Below are 22436 nucleotides of genomic sequence, written 5' to 3' on the forward strand. Positions count from 1 at the left end.
ATGAAAACGGACACCAGTTGACCTTTTCTTGTACGTGCTTGCCTTTCTTCCCCCTCCCTCCCTTCATGCGCATCCTTTTTTCCTTGTTTCTTCTCTTTCTTTCTTAAGTCGTGCCTTTTTTTCTATCTGGGACCCTCTCAACGCTTCTCTTCCGTCGCCTGGCCCAGCGCCCTCCCTCGCAGCACGCTGGTCAGCTCCTCTGGCCAGTGCGCCCGCTCAGCCCCGCCCACGCGGAACTCGAGTTGCGAGGCTGCGGGAGGTGCGCTGCGCAGGGGGCGGGGCGAGACCGGCGCTCTGCAGCGGGCGTGGGCGGAGTCGGGAGCAGGCCACCTCTGCTATATCTGCGCCTGCGCTGGGCGGCTGCGAAGCCAGTCGGGACGGAGGAGACAAGATGGCGCTGCGGGCGATGCGGGGGATCGTGAACGGGGCCGCACCCGAACTACCCGTGCCCACCAGTGGGCCTGTGGTGGGATCTCGGGAGCAAGCGCTGGCAGTTAGCCGGAACTACCTTTCCCAGCCTCGCCTCAGTGAGTATCAGAGAAAAAGACGAATCCTGTCTTGCTCCTTAGCTCAGCCTCTTGCTTCCATTCACCTGCTTAGCGGGGGAGGGGGCTTTATTTTTCCTTTCTCATCCCACCTGCTCTGACTCATTAGTCTGTCTCTAGAAGGAGATTTGAGTGTACCTGATGTTTTCGTAATATAGGTGGCGGAGGGCAAGAGCGTCGACGAGAACTTTTTCCTGGGGTTGGTGGGCTCCTGGCTATTGACCCGCCCTCTCCAACTTCCTCGACTGGAGCACCCTCGGGCTCTTGCTTCTTGTCACTTCAATCTTAATCACCCTCTGACCTCAGCTGGATATGTAGGGGTCGAGGGAACGCCTCTTCCCATCTCCTCCCACCAGTGTAGATCTTCAGGGCTGGTCAGGAGTTCTTCCGAGGGAGACTAAGTGCCATCGCTGACGTGGTCTGGCCCTTGGTTGATGAAGGTCAGGCCCGCAGCCAGAAGGAGATGTTCTGTGGAGGGGCTGCTCCACAGGAGGACACGTTGGTGTCAGAGACGCTACAGCTGAAAAGTACCCTGTAGGTCATCTAGTCTAACCCTCTCATTCTACAGTAGGAAGCCTAAGGTTCTGGGAGGGACAGGACTTGCCAGATTTTAAACAATTATTGGCAGAACAGAAACTAAAATTTTGTTTGTTTCTTTCTTTCTTTTCTTTTTTTTTTTTTTAAGTAGGCTCCATGCCCGGCGTGGAGCCCAACACTGAGTTTGAACTCAAGACCCTGAGATCAAGAGTCACCTGCTCAACTGACTTGAGCCAGCAGGCTCTTCTGAAATTCCGTTTAATTCTCGTTGGTCCTCCTTTTTTTTTTTTTTAACCATTGTCTCTTCATTTACTGACAAGTTAAACCTAACACAATTAAGTGCAAGGCTATCTTGGGGAAGCCAAGCAGCTTTGGCCATATTATATAGTATTTTTTTAAATATTTTATTTATTTATTTTACAGATCACAAGTAGGCAGAGAAGGGGTGGGGATGCAGGCTCTCTGCTGAGCAGAGAGCTGGATGTGGGGCTCTATCCTGGGACCCGAGATCATGACCTGAGCCGGAGGCAGAGACTTAACCCACTGAGCCACCCAGGCACCCTCATATTATATAGTATTATGTGCAGAATATATCATATGCGTGTTTAAGTGCTGTGATTATTTAAAAAAAAAAAAAACCTGCCTTAATAAATGTGGTTTTACATGGACTACCCAGTAGTTCCAAAAGAAATTTTTTTTTATTACTAACCAGTACAGTTGTACAGCAGCAGAGCTCTTCACAGCTTCCTTCAGAATTCAGGATGAGCCTTGGAAATAGACTCTTTTTAAAACTTGGGAAGCTGATGTTTCCCCAGGTGGTGAGACTATGTTTGCACTGGTTAGTTGCCAGAATGCTTGTTTGTGGGTGGCTCATTGCTTTAAAAGAATTTCAGATGGAAGTGTTTCAGTCTAGCCACCCTCCAGTCTGACTAATCCTATCCTGATCTGTCACTAGGTCATATGACAGCACTGCAGTATGAGGAAGAAGAAAAACACAGTTGATTCCATGGTTTGCTGAGATGTGCTTTTTACAGTGGGGATTAATCTGAATTATCTGAGAATGCTTACTGGAGGTTTATATAAGCTGAAGTGAATGTTTCAAGAAATTAACTGATGCTGCATTCTTCTGTAGATTTTGATAATAAATTTATACCTAATAATTCATATTCTTTTATGAACTGCATTTGCATGCTTTACTTTTCTTTGGGTAGACAGATAATAGTGGTGCTTCTAGGAAAAGATTATAGGGGTGCAATAGTTTCCATATAATTATTCATTCTCTGTCAGTTCAAAGAGTATCAACAGAAATAATAAAATTGTTTCAAGAGTACACCATGATTGTTAACCCTTAAGGGAGATGAGTACGCTTTTTCAGTATTCTTTGTGTGGTTAGCCAGTGGCTAAAGAATTCAGATGAGGGGTGCCTGGGTGGCTCAGTGGGTTGGAGCTTCTGCCTTTGGCTCAGTCATGATCTCGGAGTTCTGGGATGGAGCCCCGCATTGCATCAGGCTCTCTGCTCAGTGGGGAGCCGGCTTCCTCCTCTCTCTGTGCCTGCCTACTTGTGATCTCTCTCTCTCTGTCAAATAAATAAGTAAAATCTTAAAAAAAAAAAAAAAAAAGAACAAAGCAGAATTCCAGATGAGATTCCTCCTGACAAAATTGTTATTATATAATGGTTAAAACTGAACCTCAGGAACCCTTTTTTGTATCCTCACTGCCTATCACAGTACTTGACACATAGAAGGTGTCTTGTAATTGTTTTATAACTTGCATTTAAACCTTGTTCTAATACTTGAGTAGATTTTCAGTGTAGCTGGAATCAGAGTAGGGAATTGCGACACTTGGTTGAGTTGCTTTTCTGTATCTGGGTTATTCTGAATAGCATAAATGATTCCATACTTAGGCTAACAGCAAACTACATTTGAATATCATCCTTTTCTTAAATTGCCACATTCTTTATTTTAGCCCAACAGTTTTAATTGCTTCTGAATAAATACTGATTAACCTCTTAATTTTTCTAAAGATTGATTATACTGTCTTAGGTGCTATATTAATGTAGTTACTTAATGTGTGCTTTTGAATGAAGGAATGGGACTAATAATATTGGCAGTACCACTGTACAAATTGGATCCTGTTTTAAAACAACTTCACGATATTGGATCTGTTAACAAGAAATGGGAAATGAGATGCACAGCCTTAGAATAATCTTGTGCACTTTAGTTGAGTCTCTAAATTCACAAGGAAAGAAAACTTAATTATTTAAACTTTGAGCAAAGTTCAGTAATATATACTGAACTTTTAGATACTGGACATTTTGAATTAGATAATCTCCATTGTTCTTGAGACCTTAGATCAGAACTAACCTTCTTTCTTATTTCATAAAGCAGAGATAGCCTCAATGAAAAAGTCAAGTAAAGGAATCATAGATCTACTTTTTCTGGAACCTCTCCCTTTTTGTCCACCTGTCAGGGTGTGGGTCTCTATTGTTCTTGCACAATAGAAGATGATTGCCGGGGGTTTTTGTTTTGCTAATAAGGTAGAGACTAGAGTACTGGATCTCTTGTGCAATGACTGTCCAATTTTCTCGTTGAAAATTTCACAATCATTAAGTGGCCTTACTAGTGTTGAACAATCTCATATCCTACAGGAGGAAGAGGATGTCATCTTACAGAACATATGCTTCTACAAAAACCTTTATAGATTTTGGTTTTGAAATATTACTCCATAAATATTTATTGCCTGCTTGATAGTTCAGAATCAAAGATGTAACTTTTTGGTCTTAGAATGTGCTCACCACATAATGTAATATGTGTCAGTGTTGTCTGAAATTCTGAATATCACCTGCAGACTTAACTTCTTATTCATTTGGAAATTTTCATAAGAAGAGTGCTCATTATTTTGGTAAACAGAAATTTTTATATAACTTGTGAAAAGGTTTTGAAAACAATACTGTTATGCTGAAAATAAATAAAAAGTAAATTAAAAAAAAAAAAGAAGAGCAGCTATAATATCTTTGGCAGCTTTACTTGAAACTGTTCTCTCTACTTTGGGCCATTAATGATAATAGTGAGGAAGGCTGGATAAATACTGTTTAGAGTTAAGTAGAGTTTGATATCATTTTTTTCTGCTTGTATTTTTTTTAACATTTTATTATTATGGAAAAGAGCTATAGTTGCTATATAAACTGTCTTCTAGTACCTGTTTGTAATCCAAAATGTTAGGAACTGTGTCATCTATATTTTTTAATTATATTGGAGACTAAGTTCAGAAATACTATAAAGTCATAGAATGCCAACCTTAGAATTGGGGTGGGGGGTGGGGGAAACCAAACAAACCAAAAACCAAAAAAAAAAAAAAAAAAAAAAAAACCCACCTCCCTTTTAGTAACAAATTTCTCAGAGCCTTAGTTTCTTTAAATGTAGAGTGGGTATATAAGCCTTGCCTACCCCCAGCATTTTGTGAGCCTGAAATGAGATGACCTATCTGAAGACATTCTGTGTAAGTACAAAGCACTCTCCAAATGTAGTTTGGTGATATTTCTGTTTGGATTTGGGTTATTGTTAGTGTTAAATTTGTATATGTCAGTTTAATTTAAATCATGCATGCTCCTGGGGCACCTGGGTGACTCAGTGGGATAGGCCTCTGCCTTTGGCTCAGATCATGATCCCAGGGTCCCAGGCCCACATCAGGATCTCTGCTCATCGGGAAGCCTGCTTCCCTCTATCGCTGTCTGCCTCTCTGCCTACTTGTGATCTCTGTCTGTCAAATAAGTAAATTAAAAAAAAAAAAAAAAAAATCCATGTTCCTTAAGCTCTGATTTGTATCCGAAGTAGTTTCCTTGCTTTTGTGTGTGTGTGTGTGTGTGTGTGTGTGTGTGTGTTTCAGTGAGGGGAAACTGCTGAAGAAAGCATCTCATTAGATTCTCTCCCTTTTCTGCTTAAAAACTCCAGTGGCTATACTCCCATTAGAGAAAGATTGTTCAGCAATAGTGACAAAATGTAGACACAAGAAAAATACTGTCCAGTGCATTAAATAGTAAAAATAGCTTGCTTTTTTTTTTTTTTTAAGCTTTTTCATAGCTAAGTTGCAGCCTCCTGAAATTATTTTGAGATAGTATAGCTAAGTAAGTCTTGCAAATAATTACAAGAGTGTACCAGACCACAAACAACCAGTTTGTTTTGGAATTTGAGCTGCAGTACAGAGTTAAAAGAACAAGGGACTTTGGTGCCAGACTGTAAGTTCAGATCCTTGGGCAATTTACTTGAGTTCTGAGTATCATTTTTCTCTTCTATAACTTGGTAGATCTTTTATGGAGATTAAGTGGGAATTCCTGACAAGTACTTATTAAATTATATTGATGGTGTAGGTATTAATCAGTTAATTTGAATAGTTACTTGTAGGCTTTTTATATGAAAAGGCTATATACATTGTTGCAAATTTAGAGACTGCTTTTGATGAAGTAGAATCTTAATAGAAGTCAGCTTGATTCACTGTTTCCAGCGAAAACGATGAGTAGTGTTTCTTTTTCTTCCTCATGCTTATGCTTGTGACTGGCAAAACTTCCTAATTTTAAATGAGCTTGAATTTAAACATGAGATTGTGAAGCATATTTGTTGTAGAGGTTAAAGTTAAAGGAGGTGAAATGGTGGAAAAAATTTTCAGAATCTGAAGGATTTTGTTGGTTACATTTTATTCAAAACAGTTGCTTCTAAATCTTAAAACTGGATCTTCCCCCCAACCCCACCAGCCCTCACCCTATTCCTATCCCTTTTTTAAGTAAAGGTTTTGAGCTGCTATTCCTATATTTTTAAAAATTGGTTTCTAAGAAAAAAATGTTTCAAATGTAGCTCCCTCTGCACTTCTGTGTAGCAGTTTTAGAAAGTCATTAAAAAATTGAATGTTTGAACACTAAAAATGAGAACAATAAATTTTTTAGGGGTAGAAATTATTTTTTAGAGTATTAGTTTATTTTCATACAGTGGGGAAGATTTTCATAAAAAATAAGTGTGACAGCTGAGGTTTTTCTGTAATTTAAAGGGAGCAAATGATTAATTGTTTTACATTACCACCCATTCAGGTAACTTAAGTTTTTAAATTTGTGACTTGCTTCTTATTATCTGAGGTTAAAAAAGTCATTTGGGAGCCTTTTAAAATTATTGCAATTGTAGATATTCAGGCAAATATTAGGATCACGTTTAAATGTACTATGAGTATGAATGAAAAGTAAGTGCCCCAATAGTGCTTTCCTGCTTTCAGCATTTGTACCAGGGTACTGGCTTCCTGTTTTTAAGTTCTCAAGCCCCTTGAGTGGACAGACTAGATATATTAAATGGTTTCCTCATTCTTGGAATTCTACATTTGTGCCAGAAATTTCTGTCCCAAGACCTCAGAAGAAATCAAGCAAGTAAAAAATTCTGTCAGTGGACAGTGTATCACAACATATTCAATGCCTTGTAGTAAGTTTTCTTCATTTTTTTTTCAACTGTTCTGATCATTCAATTTAGTTAATTCTGACATTGTTAGAATTACTGTCTCCTGAATGTTCTGTTTTATACTAATTACCATTACATTTGACATGTTTGTAGGTGTGGTAGGGTTGCAGGATAGCTACCTCCTTTCTAAAATGAAGGATTTGAGTCATGCCCTATAGACTAGTAGTTTAATCCTAGAGAATAACTTGGAGTAGAAAATAGAAGCCTCTAAACTGACAGTAACATTTGACTTTTTTTTGTTTGTTTGTTTAAGGATCATATTTGATCTCTGGCCTTTCATTCCATTAGCCACTCCCCTCTTCCTAAAGCACTTTCCCCTGTAGTTTTTATGACATCATGTAATTATGGCTTTTACCTCACAGATGACATTTTCTCAGATTTCCTTTGTGAGTTTTATCACTTGTGCTTCAAGTTGTTGAGACTTTCCTTTATCTACTTTGCTAAGTGCCTCCTTTTCTTTAAAGCATTTCCTTTTCTAGGTAACAACTCCTTACCTAGGTTTTTCCTCTGCTCCCACAAACCCTCTGTACACCTCTGTTTTAGCCCTTAATTCTTCCCCCTTCTCCATATAAAACTGGGAACTCTTCAAAGAACTCTGCTCTTCTGTGTCTTCTTTGTTTTTGTATTCTGGGTCCTTAAAGTGACTTAGAGTAAGAATGCAAAATGGTTTTGGTTGGATGAAGGTAGATTATGAAAAGTTGTACAGGCACAGGTATATTTTATAAATTCAATTAAAAAAATTTCTGTTTCAGTGCTCCATATTATAATAAGTGCCATAGAGAGAGGAGCTTTTTGATAATATTGCAGAGGTAATTGTAGGTTGTCCTGTCTGACTGACTAAAGCTTGATTCTTTTCTTTCTTTCTAGCATACAAGACAGTATCAGGAGTCAATGGTCCACTAGTGATCTTAGATCATGTTAAGGTAATACCACTGTGATAATCATTTAACTATTTATGTAAAAACATGGTTCTGTTCAGTACACTTTAAATTTTATGTTGTGATTTTTTAACCCACTTTTTGGTCTGAATGTCAGTGCTAGATAGGAGATGAGTTTTAAATCAAAAGTCAGAAGACTGGATTCCATTGGTGGATCTAATATGGATTCTGTTAAGCTACATCATCTGCAGAATTCTTTTTTTGGGGGGGTCAATCCTAACTCATAGGTTTATGAGGAAAAACAATAATAATATATGATTGTGTTTTATAACCTATAGGTTATTGTATAGCTCTGATAGCTTCTGGTTCTTGTCATAGACTGCCATGTGTTATAACTATTTGTTAATAGTATTTGTCTTTTTTTACTAAATTTTAAGATCTTTGACTGAATAAACAAAGTTAACTTTTATCTTTGAGGGCCTGATACTGGTATTTAGGTAGCAAACAAGAGCAGATTCTCTCAACAGTGATTAAAGCCCTAAAGCAAAGAATAGTTTTTACTTAGTTTGTTTTAAGGATGTGGAGTTATATCTTTTTTTTTTTTTTTTTGCCACACCTGTACATAAGAATTATAAACACTAAGACTGTTATCATAGAAAAAGTGACGTAGAATATAGACCATAATTGCATACCCTACAGAAAGCCTCCTACCTGAGCTTTATGATCAAAATATCTTCAGAGAAAATAATTGATATAATATGCTCTCTAGAACAGTAATTATGTACTGGTTGATGTTGGGGTACTTTGGGCGTAAGGCACATAATTATTGTTTGTTGAGAAAAGTAATGATGGAAATATGTTTGGCATGTGACCCTTCTAGAAGCAGAAAAGAAATTTAAAAACAGCTCATAAAAGAAAGGGCAAAATGCATTGTTTCTTCAGTTTTATCACTAAGATTATATTTTTATGCATGACAAGGTATCTATACAAATTAACCTCAGTATTAAACATAACAAATTTACCTCCGGGCCATAATCTCATACTAGTAGTCTGCAATTTGATTCAAAGTCTCAATATAGTGTACTCAATTTGCACAAAGTTTAGATCAGTACCCATTAATGTTTTGTGAAAGAGTGGAGCCTGCACTTTTATTTTTGAGGAAAAGATAGGAAGTTTTTTTTTTTTTTTCCTATAGTCTTTTATTAGATAGCATTTTTGGCTTACATTTTAAAAACATGAAACTTTTTTGTTAGCAAATGTTATTGAAACTAAAAATATTTGCCTTTCTTTCTTTTTTCTTTTAAGATTTTATTTATTTGAGAGAGAAGAGGGAGAGAGAGCATGAGAGCATGAGCAGAGGGAGGGGCACTGGAAGAGGGACAAGCAGAGCCCAACACATGGCTCAGTTCAGGACCCTGAGATCATGACCTAAGCTGAAGTCAGTGTTTAGCTGACTTGAGCCACCTAAGTGCCCCCAAAATATTCAGGTTTCAATTATGTTAAACACTGAGCTCAGAATAGAAGATACGATGGTGAACAATGAGTCCTCCCCCAGTGGAGCATCATGTAGGGGAGAAGCAAATATAATGCAGATAAACATACCTAATTAGTAAGTGCTATGAAGGTTAAGTGGGGTGCTGTGAGAATAAGGAGGAAGACTTTAGAAGACATCTTTGAGGAAGTAACTTTAAGAGTGTTCAAAAAGCTTCATTGAATGCTTGCTTGGGGTAGATAGAGCTCCAGCTGAGGAAAAACTGGTAAATAAATGATAGGTAGGTGTAGGAATGGTTTTATAACCCCAGATTTATAGTGGCTTTTTAATTTAAAGGGTAAAGGAAGAGATAATCTTACACAAATTTTGTCAGATTAGAGATGGAGACTGCTACTTAAGTCATGTTATGAAATTGGCTTTTTTTTTTTTTTTTGAGATTTTACTTATTTATTTATTTGTCAGAAAGAGACAGCATAAGCAGGGAAAGTGGCAGGCAGAGGAAGAAGTGGGCTCCCTGCTGAGCAAGGAGCCTGATGTGGGACTCGATCCCAGGACCCTGGGATCATGACCTGAGCTGGAGGCAGACACTTAACCAACCAAAGCACCCAGGCATCCCTGAAATTGGCATATTTTTAATTTCCAAACCAGACAAAGGGTAATACTAGAAAAGAAGAAAGATAATTATCCTCACTTAAAAGCACAGATTCCAAAATTCTTAATAAAAATATACTCATATATTGGAAATTAGCAAATATAATTATGTAAAAAAACAATAGAATTATGACAAAGTAGAATTTATCCCAGTAATACAAAGATGATTTGATGTGGGCACCTGGGCGGCTCAGTGGGTTAAAGCCTCTGCTGTCGGCTCAGGTCATGATCCCAGATTTCTGGGATCGAGCCCCACACCGGGCTCTCTGCTCTCCAGGGAGCTTGCTTCCTCGTCTTTCTCTCTGCCTGCCTCTCTGCCTAGCTGTTATCTCTGTTTGTCAAATAAATAAATAAAATCTTTGAAAAAAAAAAAAAAAGATGATTTGATGTTAAGAAATGTATCAGTAGGGCACCTGGGTGGCTCAGTTGGTTAAGCAACTGCCTTCGGCTCAGGTCATGATCCTGGAGTCCCGGGATCAAGTCCCACATCAGGCCCTCTGCTCATGAGGGAGCCGGCTTCTCCCTCTGCCCCTCGCCCCTTTCATGCTCACTCTCTCTCTCTCAAATAAATAAAATCTTTAAAAAAAAAAAAAGTAATTTTTTTAAAATTACATGTAATTTAAAATGTAAATGTAATTTACATTTTTACATTTACATTTTACATTTACATTTACATATAAAAATGTAAATGTAAAATGTAAAAATGTAAATTTTTTTTTAAAGATACCCACCATAACCTATAGGAAACAACATACTTAAGAGATTCTGGTAAAATTCTTATTTAAATCAGAAACAAGATGAGGATATCTGGTTGTTCCCGCACTATCCGTCTTTGTACTTAGAACCTAACCAGTGCTGCAGAGGAAAAAGAAATAAGGGTATAAAGCTATTAGGAGGGAAACCTAACCAGTGCTTCAGGGGCAAAAAAGAAATAAGGGTATAAAGCTTTTAGAAGAGAAAAGGCACAGCAGTCATCATTTCTTGGTGATACAGTTAACTAAACCAAGTCATTCAGTGGGCAAACTATTAGAAATAATGATGTAACACAGTTGCTGGATACAAGAATCAGTCTACAGAAATCAGGAGTGTTGTATATTCCAGAATTCATTATTTACAGAAAACCATAAAACTTTGTTGGAAGACTTAAAATAAAGGGAGATTCCATGTTTGTGAATGAAAGGACTCAGAGTAAATATATTGATTCCACCCAGGGAACAGAATCCGTTAGAGATAGAGTAATTAAAATTAAAGACTGGGTGCAGGCATAAGCAGTTGTATCAGTGGAGCAAAATTAAGCACTCTGAAACCAGTTCTTACTACACTGGGTATTTGACTTGGGTCAATGATAAAAGCATCATTACAGGTCAATAGGGGACATGTTGTGCTGCTTAGTAAATATTATTGGGGTAATTGGTTTTCTATATGAAAAAGAATGAAAATGAGAAAAGTAAAATTGCATACCACAAACAAAGCCAATTGAATTAAAGGCCTAAACCTGAAGAACCTTTTAGAAGACAAAATCAAAAGCCATTTGTATAAATTTAAATTAAAAGGTTTTCCTAAACAAGATACGAAAGGCACAAATCATAAAGGAGGACAAGTCATTTTAGTACTTAAGAAGTTTTGAGACTTCTGTATGATAAGATAAAAAATAAAGGGCAAGATAACAGAGTGGAAGTCTATATTTTTGAAAGGGTTGATATCCAGAATCTGTAAAGCTCCTACACATTAAAGAAAAAGTAGATCCATTTGAAAAGTGGAAGAAACATAGGGAATATAAAGAGGAGATATAACCCAATAATAGGTAATTAAGTCTCAATTGTCAGTGAACATGAAAAGCTGTTTAGGGCGCCTGGGTGGCTCAGTGGGTTAAGCCGCTGCCTTTGGCTCAGGTCATGATCTCAGGGTCCTGGGATCGAGTCCCACATCGGGCTCTCTGCTCAGCGGGGAGCCTGCTTCCCTCTCTCTCTCTCTGCCTGCCTCTCTGCCTACTTGTGATCTCTGTCTGTCAAATAAATAAATAAAATCTTTAAAAAAAAAAAAAAAAGAAAAGCTGTTTAATACTGGGAAAATACAAGTTGAAAAGATGCTAATTTTTCTTTATCAAAATGGCAAAAATTAAAATTCAGTAAAGTAAGATTGACATAGTTGTAGGGAAATGATGATTTTGTATACTGCTAGGGAGATTGTAAATTAATACAATTCCTTTTCAGAGTAACTTGAAAATTTACGGAATGGGCACAGCCTGTATGTAGCCCACCGCTTGGTTACCTTAGGGAAAACACACTTGGCCTGAGGGAGCTGCATGGAAGAATGTTCTTGTTGAATGTTTGTAATAGTGTAAATTTGGAATAGCCTTGAACTCCATTGACACATAAAATGTGTCATTTTAACTACATTTGTTTTATTTTAACATTGATTCTAAGATGCCCATTTATTCATGTTACCATCTCCATAATCAAGAATTTTAAAATCAGTGATGTACCATATTTTAATTGAGAGATATTTTCCTTCACATCAGTCAAAGTAGTGATGTGCTTTTCAATAGATTAGGTTGATAAAATGAGGTAAATATTACCAAAGTGGATCTATAATATAAGGTCAAGTGAAGAAAACGAAAAGTTGCAGGATAATATATTTAGTATGTTGTCATTTATGTAAAATAACTAAAATCTATTTTTGGAAACTGCATTTTTAATTATTAAAAGTGAAAGAGGAATATGTATTTGGTTAGGAGAATTTGAGGACACATTTATTATAATAGTGATTATTTTTTTTTTTTTAAGATTTTTTAAATTTATTTATCAGAGAGAGGGAGAGAGAGCGAGCACAGGCAGACAGAATGGCAGGCAGAGGATAGTGATTATTGTATTTTTAATTGGCATTTTATCCCCCTCCCCACAAAGCATATAGGTGAGTACACACAGAGCCCAGAAGCAAACATCAGTTCTGAGTGATGGGAATGTGGTTATTGTAAGCTTTGCGTCTTTCTTTAGTCTCAAAGTTCAAAACCTGTACACCGGAGAAAAAACTAATTGCTGCTGTTTTATGGATTTAAGACCTTTCTCACTACCTTATGCTGTGTTTACCAAATTATATGTGCCAGTGTAAGTGTTTTAAGGTTGTAAACTACCTGAGGATGTTACAGACTCTCAGTATATACCTGTGTGGTTTAGAGAGGTGGGGAGATTTTACCTGTATACATGCTTTGATAGAGATAGAGCGTATAGAATAATTTGGGGAGCTTTTAAATATTGGTTATTGACCCTTTATTTTATCTGGTATAGTTTCCCAGATATGCTGAGATTGTCCACTTGACTTTACCAGATGGCACAAAGAGAAGTGGGCAAGTTCTAGAAGTTAGTGGTTCCAAAGCAGTGGTTCAGGTAAGCATCACTTTCCAAATCTGGCCAGCTGAACAAAAACATAAGGAACACCTCTTGCCTTTTCTAGAGATCATTGAGTAAGTCTATTTTTAGAGGTTGATTATTTACTGTGGGAAGAAAAAAATTATTTTTTCTTGTTGTCTTGCTAAATGATAGCCACCTATGTCTATCCTAGTCCAGTACCTCCACTGCCATTGGTAAACTTTTTTTTTTTTTTTTTTTTTTTAAACAAAGCAGATAATCTCACGGAAGGAGAGAGATGAAAGGCAAAATTTATAACTTACGGGATAAAACCAAAGCAGTATCTGAGCCTATTTCTTTAAATCGTCTCTTGTAATACCTAGTTTTTAATGTTACCAATTATGGGAAATGCCAGTTTTCTCAAATTACATGTTCCCCTAAAAAGTAATCTAGAGCAAGTTTTCTGAAAGGGCTAGATAATAAATTGTTTAGGCTTTATGGGACCACCAAAGGTCTCTAATGCATATTCTCTTCATTTCTTTACCTTCCTTTCTTATTTTCTTAAACCCTTTAAAAATGTAAAAAACATTCTTAGCTTGATGGAGTTGGACTAGAGTCATGATCCTTGGTCTAGAGGTTGGCAGTTTGGTTCATCACCGTGGACCTTTCTTCGTTATATTGAAAATAGTTTGTATATATGTATTTTACTTTATATGGGCTGTTGAACAGACAGAAATAATACTTAAGTACTTACAATCTGAATTCCTTTTGCCTTTCTGATTACTTCTCTTTCTCACTAGGTATTTGAAGGGACATCGGGTATAGATGCCAAGAAAACATCCTGTGAGTTTACTGGGGATATTCTCCGAACACCCGTGTCCGAGGATATGCTTGGTAAATGGATGTTGTTACGTATTCTGAGCAGGGATCTGTTTTCTTTTAAACATATTTCCATGGCGTCTTTCTTAAAAAATTACCTATTTGAGTCATGGTCCACTCTGTACTGTCTTGCTACTGTTTCACAGGTCGGGTCTTCAATGGATCAGGCAAACCCATCGACAGAGGTCCTGTTGTACTGGCTGAAGACTTTCTTGACATCATGGGTAAGATAATAAATGGGTTTCTGTGTTTTGAAGAAAATAGCCTCTGTTTTATATCTTTGTCAAATAGTGATTTTTGTGATAGTTTAAGTAGATAACCAATATGGTCCCTATTAATTGCTTTATTTAATAAATTTATGTTTTTTGGAAATCATAAAAATTTTATGTAAAATATTTTAAGGTATTATCAAATGTCACTGTGACGTATCTGAAATGAACATTGCTTTGAAATATAAGTGGCTTCTAAATTAGGATTTTTTTTCTTATTTACTGTATCTTTTTTTCTTTAGGAACTTGTTCTGCTACCATATAGTTTGTAAGTCTACAAAAGACTAATGGGAAGATTTCTTAAATAGTTTCAGATTTTAAAAAACTGATTTTTTTTAAGAGAGCAAAGAAATGGCTTATATGTTTTAGTCTTAATGTCTTAAAATTTTCTCTTTCGGAAATATATTAGGCCAGCCAATCAATCCTCAGTGCCGAATCTATCCAGAAGAGATGATTCAGACTGGCATTTCGGCCATAGATGGCATGAACAGTATTGCTCGGGGGCAGAAAATTCCTATCTTCTCTGCTGCTGGCTTACCACACAATGAGGTGAGAGCTAGGATCTGTTTGGTCTGAAATTTAACAAAGGAGAATTTCTAAATGCTTCACTGTTAATAAGAAGCTAGATAAAAGGTTTTTTTTTTTAAAGATTTTTTTTTTTTTTAATTTATTTATCAGAGAGAGAGAGGGGGAGAGAGCGAGCACAGGCAGACAGAATGGCAGGCAGAGGCAGAGGGAGAAGCAGGCTCCCTGCCGAGCAAGGAGCCCGATGTGGGACTCGATCCCAGGACGCTGGGACCATGACCTGAGCCGAAGGCAGCTGCTTAACCAACTGAGCCACCCAGGCGTCCCTAGATAAAAGGTTTTTAACAATACTCACTTGTACCCAATATCCATTTTAGCAATTTTCAATGTTACTGTTTATATAATCCAGCTACATTGAATCTCAATCTATGCCTGATGTCTGTGTTCTTGCTTACTCTTACAAATCTTTACAAAAAGTACAAAGTAGCTTTTTGGGGTAAGTCCTTTAGAACATAATTTCATTCATTATAATTGCAATTACAAAAAGTTTAGGATAAAAGTTTTTGTTGTAGAAGTATTATTTTAAATTTCAACTTAGTTTTCTTGTACTTCTCATCAGATTGCAGCACAAATCTGTCGCCAGGCTGGTTTGGTAAAGAAGTCCAAAGATGTAGTGGACTACAGTGAGGAAAATTTTGCAATTGTATTTGCTGCTATGGGTGTAAGTATAATTTTTTTCTGTTTTGGTATGACATTATAAGATTATTTATTTTATTAGAACAATGTAGAAAACCACACATACATCATTGGATTTATTTCTAGGCAGAGAAGTTGCAACTTGGCGTTTTGGATAAACTCTGGATTAAAATTTAACATTTGCAAATTTTTTTTTTAGTTTTTATTTTATTTTTTAATTTCTTTTCAGTGTTCCAGAATTCATTGTTTGTGCTCCATGCAATATGTGCCCTCCCATAATAGCCACCACCAGGCTCACCCAGACTCCCACCATCCCTCCAAAACCCTCAGATTGTTTTTCAGATCCACAGTCTCTCATGGTTCATCTCTCCCTCCAATTTTCCCCAACTCCCTTCTCCTCTCCCATCTCCCCATGTTCTCTGTGTTATTTCTTATGCTCCACAAATAAGTGAAACCATATGATAATTGACTCTCTCTGCTTGACTTATTTCACTCAGCATAATCTCTTCCAGTCCTGTGCATGTTGCTACAAAAGTTGGGTATTCATCCTTTCTGATGGAGGCATAATACTCCATAGGACCACATCTTCCTTATCCATTCATCCGTTGAAGGGCATCTTGGTTCTTCCACAGTTTGATGACTGTGGCTTTTGCTGCTATGAATATTGGGGTACAGATGGCCCTTCTTTTCACTACATCTGTATCGTTGGGGTAAATACCCAGTAGTACAATTGCAGGTTGACTGCAAAATTTAAGAGTAATTTTCTTTATGCCCAATGCAGTTTGTTTACTCTGTTGGCTTTTATGAAATTTTGTGGGTACTTGAGATTTCAAAAGAGGGAACAGTGTAGATCCATAGATTAGCCTTCATCAGAAATACTGAGAATTTTTCTTCTCCTAGCACTGATGAAGTCATTGCTATTTAGGTAAACATGGAAACTGCCCGGTTCTTCAAATCTGACTTTGAAGAAAATGGCTCAATGGACAACGTCTGCCTCTTTTTGAACTTGGCTAATGACCCAACGTGAGTAAATAGAGCTGTTTCTTTCTGTTCACTCAGGCTTCAGATCAAAAATGTTACCTAAGACAAGGGAAGTGAAATATGACCATGAAAGGAACATGGGGCTAGGAGTAGGAGAACTGTGGTTAATTAAATTTGGCTCTATTTCTTGCTGGTTACTAGGCTTTGGCCAAATCACAATGGCTCTAAATTTCAGTTTTCTCTTTGAGGAAATATAAGTAATACTTGTCTCATACTGTTGTTGTGCATCTTAAGTGAGATAATACATGTAAATTACTTAGGACCCAGACCATACTTAATGATCTTTTCCTCTTACCTGAGAAATCTAGCCACTCCCCTGTTTCTTCCCTCCCTCCTTGTTTCTCTCTCAATTTTGAGAGGAATATAGTTCTGAGAAATTATGGGTCCATTTCTAAAATAATCTAACTTTGTAGCATTAGGTAGTTCTTATGAAAAAAATGACTACTTATTCTAAAGTAATAATTGCTTTTTTATTTTTTAAATTTAAATTTATTTAGTTACTTAAAACTTAAATAAATTTTCTCAGTTTATTTAAAACTTTTGAAGGGGGACTCTAATTTCTAGCATCATGTTGGTTTGTCTTTTTATTTTTATATATGTATATAAAATATATTTTAATATAAAATATAAATATAAAATATATTTATATAAAATATATTTATATATTTTAATTTATATTTATATTTTTGCCTTTTTATTGGAGTAACAAAGGACTTAATATTCCATTTCAGTATTGAGCGAATTATCACTCCTCGCTTGGCTCTTACTACAGCCGAATTTCTGGCCTATCAATGTGAGAAACATGTATTGGTTATCCTAACAGATATGAGTTCTTATGCTGAAGCCCTTCGAGAGGTAACTTTTTTTTCAAAATGGGTTACTTTTCAGAGTTTTCTGTCTCTTTACAAGTTTTCATTTTTCTTTAATCATCTTTTTTTAAGCTTCATCTCTCACGTATTAGTAGAATACCTTAATTAATTGAAAAGGAAAACACAACTTTTTTGTGTCTAGTTGGAGTGATTATAAATTATATATAATTATTAGCCTAGTTATACTGTCACATCTTTATGTATTTAAGACTTGACTCTAAAAGGCAGCAAATGATGCAAGCTCTTTGTTCAGTTACTCTCCCAGGATGTTTTGTCCAGATTGTCAGTTTTTAACCCTTTTCAGAATTTCATTTTTAATAATATTAATATTTAAATAAATGAAGAGCATACTCTTGACACCACCCTTTTTAGAACTTTTTCCTTCAGAAAACATGGTGTTTATTTAGGAACAGTGTTAAGATTCTAACAGGTACCACCCAGAAGTTTGGGGTGTTCATTCTAATACAAATTACTGAAATTTTAAGCAAGTTACTCTTCTAAACATGTAAAAGGGGATAAAAAAGCTTCTGAAGAGACATGCTATATAAATACCTGGCTTCTTAAAAATCCCTGAGATCCATCACCATATCTCACTCTGCTGCAATGGTTTTTCAGGGAAGCATTTTTCTTTCCATCTGTCACAGACCAGTAATTTTCTAAAGTACAATTAAAATGAGTTATTAGAAAATATTTTAAAGACGATACATAACTTACAACCCTAGAATTTCTTTTTTTTTTTTTTTTCCACTAGATCCAACGGACATAAAAGCACTCTGTCAGATTGCCATTAGGGTTTTTAAATGCTTATCCTACTTTCTGTGTTATCTCATTATCCATTAATAGAAGCTGGTCTGCAGACCACACTTTGAATAACACTGCTATAGGATACTCTTTGGAGGTGCCAGAGTAGCACCTAAAAGTTGGGCTCAGTGCTTTAGGGTTCTTGGTGGTTATCGATTAATATACACAGCTATATTATAATGTGCATGTCTCCATGAGAAAGACTATTTATTCTTATTTTGCACAGTGAATGGGCTCCTGGCTCTGTGATCTTGGGAAATTATTTAACTTACCCTTGATCCCAACTATAAACTGAGGTTAACAATAATCCTATGAGGATTAAATTAAATATGTAAACTGTATCAAATGATTCCTGGGATGTATTTCCTCCCCTTTTGACCTTTTTAACATTAGCTTACATAAATATTGCAAAATCCGTGGCATGACATAGATCTTGTGAACTAAAAATGTTCTTTTAGTTTTAAAATAACTTCCTTTGATTTATAAAATTCCAAGCAGTTTTTTTTTTTTTTTTTTTCCTAGCAAGCTATTTAAAGATTTGCATTATGGTGATAAGATTGTAGCAAAGCACTTTCGGTCCCCAATTGTCAACATTTTTGTTGCAGAATAATCTGAAGTTTTGTTGCTAGATTTTTAAATCATCTTCCAGAGACAGTATTTAAAAGTGAAAGATGATACTTCCAACTTTGCATTTGGGTATGTTCAAGCTAATGTGTTCTAAGCTTTACTTTTCATATTCAGGTATGTCACATTCTTCTTCTTGACTTACTGTCAGGTTTCAGCAGCCAGGGAAGAGGTGCCTGGTCGGCGAGGTTTCCCAGGTTACATGTATACAGATTTAGCCACGATATATGAACGCGCTGGTCGAGTGGAAGGTAGAAATGGCTCAATTACTCAAATCCCTATTCTCACTATGCCTAATGATGGTAAGTTTTTGGTCTTTGGATTATAGCAGACATAAACATTTTAAGGACTTGATTCTGAGAACATCTACCTTTTTGAGTTGAAAATTTTTTTTTCCAAGTTTTTACTTAAATTTCAGCTAATTAACATATACTGTAATATTAGTTTCAGGTGCAGAATTTAGTGATTTATCACTTTCATACAATACCTGGTGCTCATCACAAGTGCCCTCCATCACCATGACCTGTTTTCCCATCCCCCAACCCTTCTCTCCAGCAACCCTCAGTTTCTTCTCTGTAATTAAGAGTCTGTTTCTTGGTTTGCCTTTTCCCCCATGTTCATTTGTTTTAGAGCTGAAATTCTTTTGAAGGTTTATCCTTTAAGAGTTTACCTTAACTAGGTGATTTGTATCTAAATGAAACTTTTCATTTGTAAACTGCCCATAGTAATCATCCTTTTGTAGAAGAAGAAAAGCAATTTCCTTTGTAATTAGAATTTTCAGTTCTCATTTGTTATGTTACTGTTGAGTGTCTACTATTTGTAGGACACTGATCTAGATACAAGGAAATTCTTTTTTATTTAATTCATTCTCTAATGTAAGTTACTTGATCTTTTGGATTGATTTGGGTATTTTTTATGTGCATGCATCAATAAGTTAAGCTAGCTTAAGTGTCAGATAAAGAGCACAAATAGTAAATGTCACAAGACTTTCAGGACAGAGTGATCACCAGAGGCCCATTAAAAGAGGACTCCATTTTACTTGACACACAGTGCAGTACCTGTTTGAATTTATGCTCAAGAGTGAAACAAGTCAGTAGTCTTCTTCTATGACTGCTTTTTTGTTCTTGTCTCAGTGTTTAAAAAGCAATTTTTGCAAGGTATTTTCAGAATAATAACTCATATAATTGAGTGCTGTTTTTAATACTTTATAAATATTACCTCATTTAATCCTCATAGCAGCTTTAAAGTGAATGCTCTACTCTGAGGCACAGGGAGGTAAAGTAATCTCTTGAGGTTAGGAAGTGATAGTTTTAGAACCCAGGCAGTCTGAATTCATAATTCATACTGTACTGTCTCTGACTTGAAAATGATTATTTCAAAAAAGTACCTGTAAGATTACTTTATGTAATTCAACTAACTTAGAAACGTCTTGCTTTGTAGAACTTTCTTGGTGCTGCCCGCATAATGTTGCTTTGCTTATCTAACATTCCTGCACTTCTCATGTTGAAATGGTTTATATCCATCTGAATAGCTTATAAACTAAGAATGCCTTCTCAGTATATGTTAAATTGGCAAACCTCTGCCAGGAAATTTTTGGAGTTTTATTTATATTTTGGGGGGAAATAACTAGGAGACCATGATACTTTTCCTAAATGCAACTAATTTACTTTATGTGCCAATAGATATCTAACTGTGCTGCAACTCAGTAAATAAAACCATCTAATATGATAGTCGCTAGCTACATTTGGCTGTTTAAATTCCAGAGTTCATTAAAATTAGATAAAATTCGAAATTAAGTTTTTCACTTCCAGTAGCCACATTTCAAGTACTCAGTAGCCACATTTGGCTGGTGGCTACCAGCACAGATACAGAACTTTTCTGTCATCATACAAAATTACTTTAAAGAGCACTGTTTTTTATAATGCTGTATGTAACACGCACTGGCTTCCTGTGATTCATTTATATGATATGGATCCTTTAACTAATGTCAGATGTCTTCCTCTGGTAGATATCACTCACCCCATCCCTGACTTGACTGGATATATTACAGAGGGGCAGATCTACGTGGACAGACAGCTGCACAATAGACAGGTATTTGACATTTAAGCAATGCTGCAAAGCTTAGAAATCTACTCTTCAGTTACTCTTTAGTGATTGGTGACTTTGACTTTGCTTTAAGGAATTATTTTGTTAGAAAATACCAAGTTATTTTCCATATGGTTATATAGTTGTCATTTTTGTATACCAAGATCCTCTTGTGGGTAAGAGTGCTAGTATTAAGATTTAAGTATCCACTTTTTTTGTGTGCCTTAAAATGGGGCCAGTGGTCTCAAAGAATTTTGGGGGTATTCTATTATATAATTATCAATCTTATTATTAGTACAGAAATAATGTTTTTTTCTATTTTTTTCTTTACTGATATATAATTAATAGTACATTATATTGGCTTTAAGTACAGAGTAATGATTTTACACTGATATATATTGCAAAATGATCACCATTAAATCCATTTTACCATTAAATCCATTAACATCCATGAATACACATAATTATGAAATACTTTTTCCTTATGTTAACTTTTAATTTTTAAATTCAGTCACCTAGCCACTTTCAAATATGCAGTACAGTATTATACATACTCTAGTCACAATGTTCTGGATTTTATCTTTATGACTTAATTCATTTTGTAACTGGAGGTTTGTACATTTTGACCCCCTTCAGCCATTTCGCCTAGCCCCCATCTCTGGCAGCCACCAGTCTACTCTATCCATAAGCTCATGGTTTTTTTTTGTTTTGTTTTTTTAGGTTCGACATAGAAGTGAGATCATAATAGTACTTACCTGTTTCTGTCTGATTTATGTCACTTAGCATAATCCCCTCAGGGCCCATCCATCTTGTTAAATGACAAGATACCATTTCTTAATGACTGAATAATCAAAAAAAGATTGATGGTTCTGTAACAGATTCCAGCTTCTAATATCAGTGTTTAGGTGAAATTACTGTTAATATTTTTATTTGGTATGTGTTTATGTAAGTCAGAGCTCAGAGGCTATTTAGATTTGATACTGTCAGCAAATGTTGAAAATCTAGTTTTTCAGTATCACCTTGAACTGGTTTTTGTAGACTTCACTTTCTGAGTTTGATTCTCAAAAGAAATGCCATAAAGTCTCACTTCATTTTCTAACTAGGAGAAGATACTAGAACTCCTCTAGGAGATAAATAGAAGTTTTATGTAATTTAAGGGGTAATAATGAGTTTCAGAATGCTTTTTTACTACTGATAAATCTTGAATTTTATATTTAAATGTATTTTTTCTCTCATGTTCTATTCAAGATTTACCCGCCTATTAATGTGCTGCCCTCATTATCGCGGTTAATGAAGTCTGCCATTGGAGAAGGTATGACCAGAAAGGATCATGCCGATGTATCTAACCAGCTGGTATGTATATCCTCTTGAGAAAATGAACACCTTTCTTAGTCCATTCTTTCTGCTGTCTTACACCTCTTATCTTTCTCCCATATCACTGTACTTATCCCCCATACAAGTAGAATTTTAGTATGGGTTACATGTGGAAGATAAAATCGTTCATTAGAACCAAACAGTCTTCCCTTTTTTCAGAGGATAGTTGTGGATACTCAAGATTAAAATCCTTGGCTTGAAACCCACATCTAATGCTATACACGATAATTTCTAAATTAAAAACAAGCCATAAGGCCATTTTAGGTTTTTATTAATAACCATAATAATAAGTACAGAATATTCCTAAAAAGATACTCTAATTTCTTATTTA

The 22436-nt window shown here is 36.0% G+C and overlaps 1 protein-coding gene across 1 annotated transcript in view; it reads left to right on the forward strand.

Annotated features, from left to right (window-relative positions):
- The first annotated feature begins 339 nt into the window (after positions 1-339).
- ATP6V1B2 (ATPase H+ transporting V1 subunit B2) overlaps positions 340-22436 on the forward strand; it is a 31382-nt gene continuing 9285 nt past the window's right edge. Inside the window, exons 1-12 of the mRNA XM_032332073.1 lie at positions 340-527; positions 7442-7497; positions 12883-12981; positions 13743-13836; positions 13968-14045; positions 14500-14639; positions 15235-15336; positions 16237-16334; positions 17084-17207; positions 18798-18948; positions 20655-20737; positions 21980-22084. Of these exons, the coding sequence (XP_032187964.1) occupies positions 392-527; positions 7442-7497; positions 12883-12981; positions 13743-13836; positions 13968-14045; positions 14500-14639; positions 15235-15336; positions 16237-16334; positions 17084-17207; positions 18798-18948; positions 20655-20737; positions 21980-22084 (1266 nt within the window). The 5' untranslated portion in view covers positions 340-391. The remainder of the gene's footprint in view (positions 528-7441; positions 7498-12882; positions 12982-13742; positions 13837-13967; positions 14046-14499; positions 14640-15234; positions 15337-16236; positions 16335-17083; positions 17208-18797; positions 18949-20654; positions 20738-21979; positions 22085-22436) is intronic.

This window comes from Mustela erminea, chromosome 2, assembly GCF_009829155.1.
Source record: "Mustela erminea isolate mMusErm1 chromosome 2, mMusErm1.Pri, whole genome shotgun sequence".
NCBI classification, from domain to species: domain Eukaryota; kingdom Metazoa; phylum Chordata; class Mammalia; order Carnivora; family Mustelidae; genus Mustela; species Mustela erminea.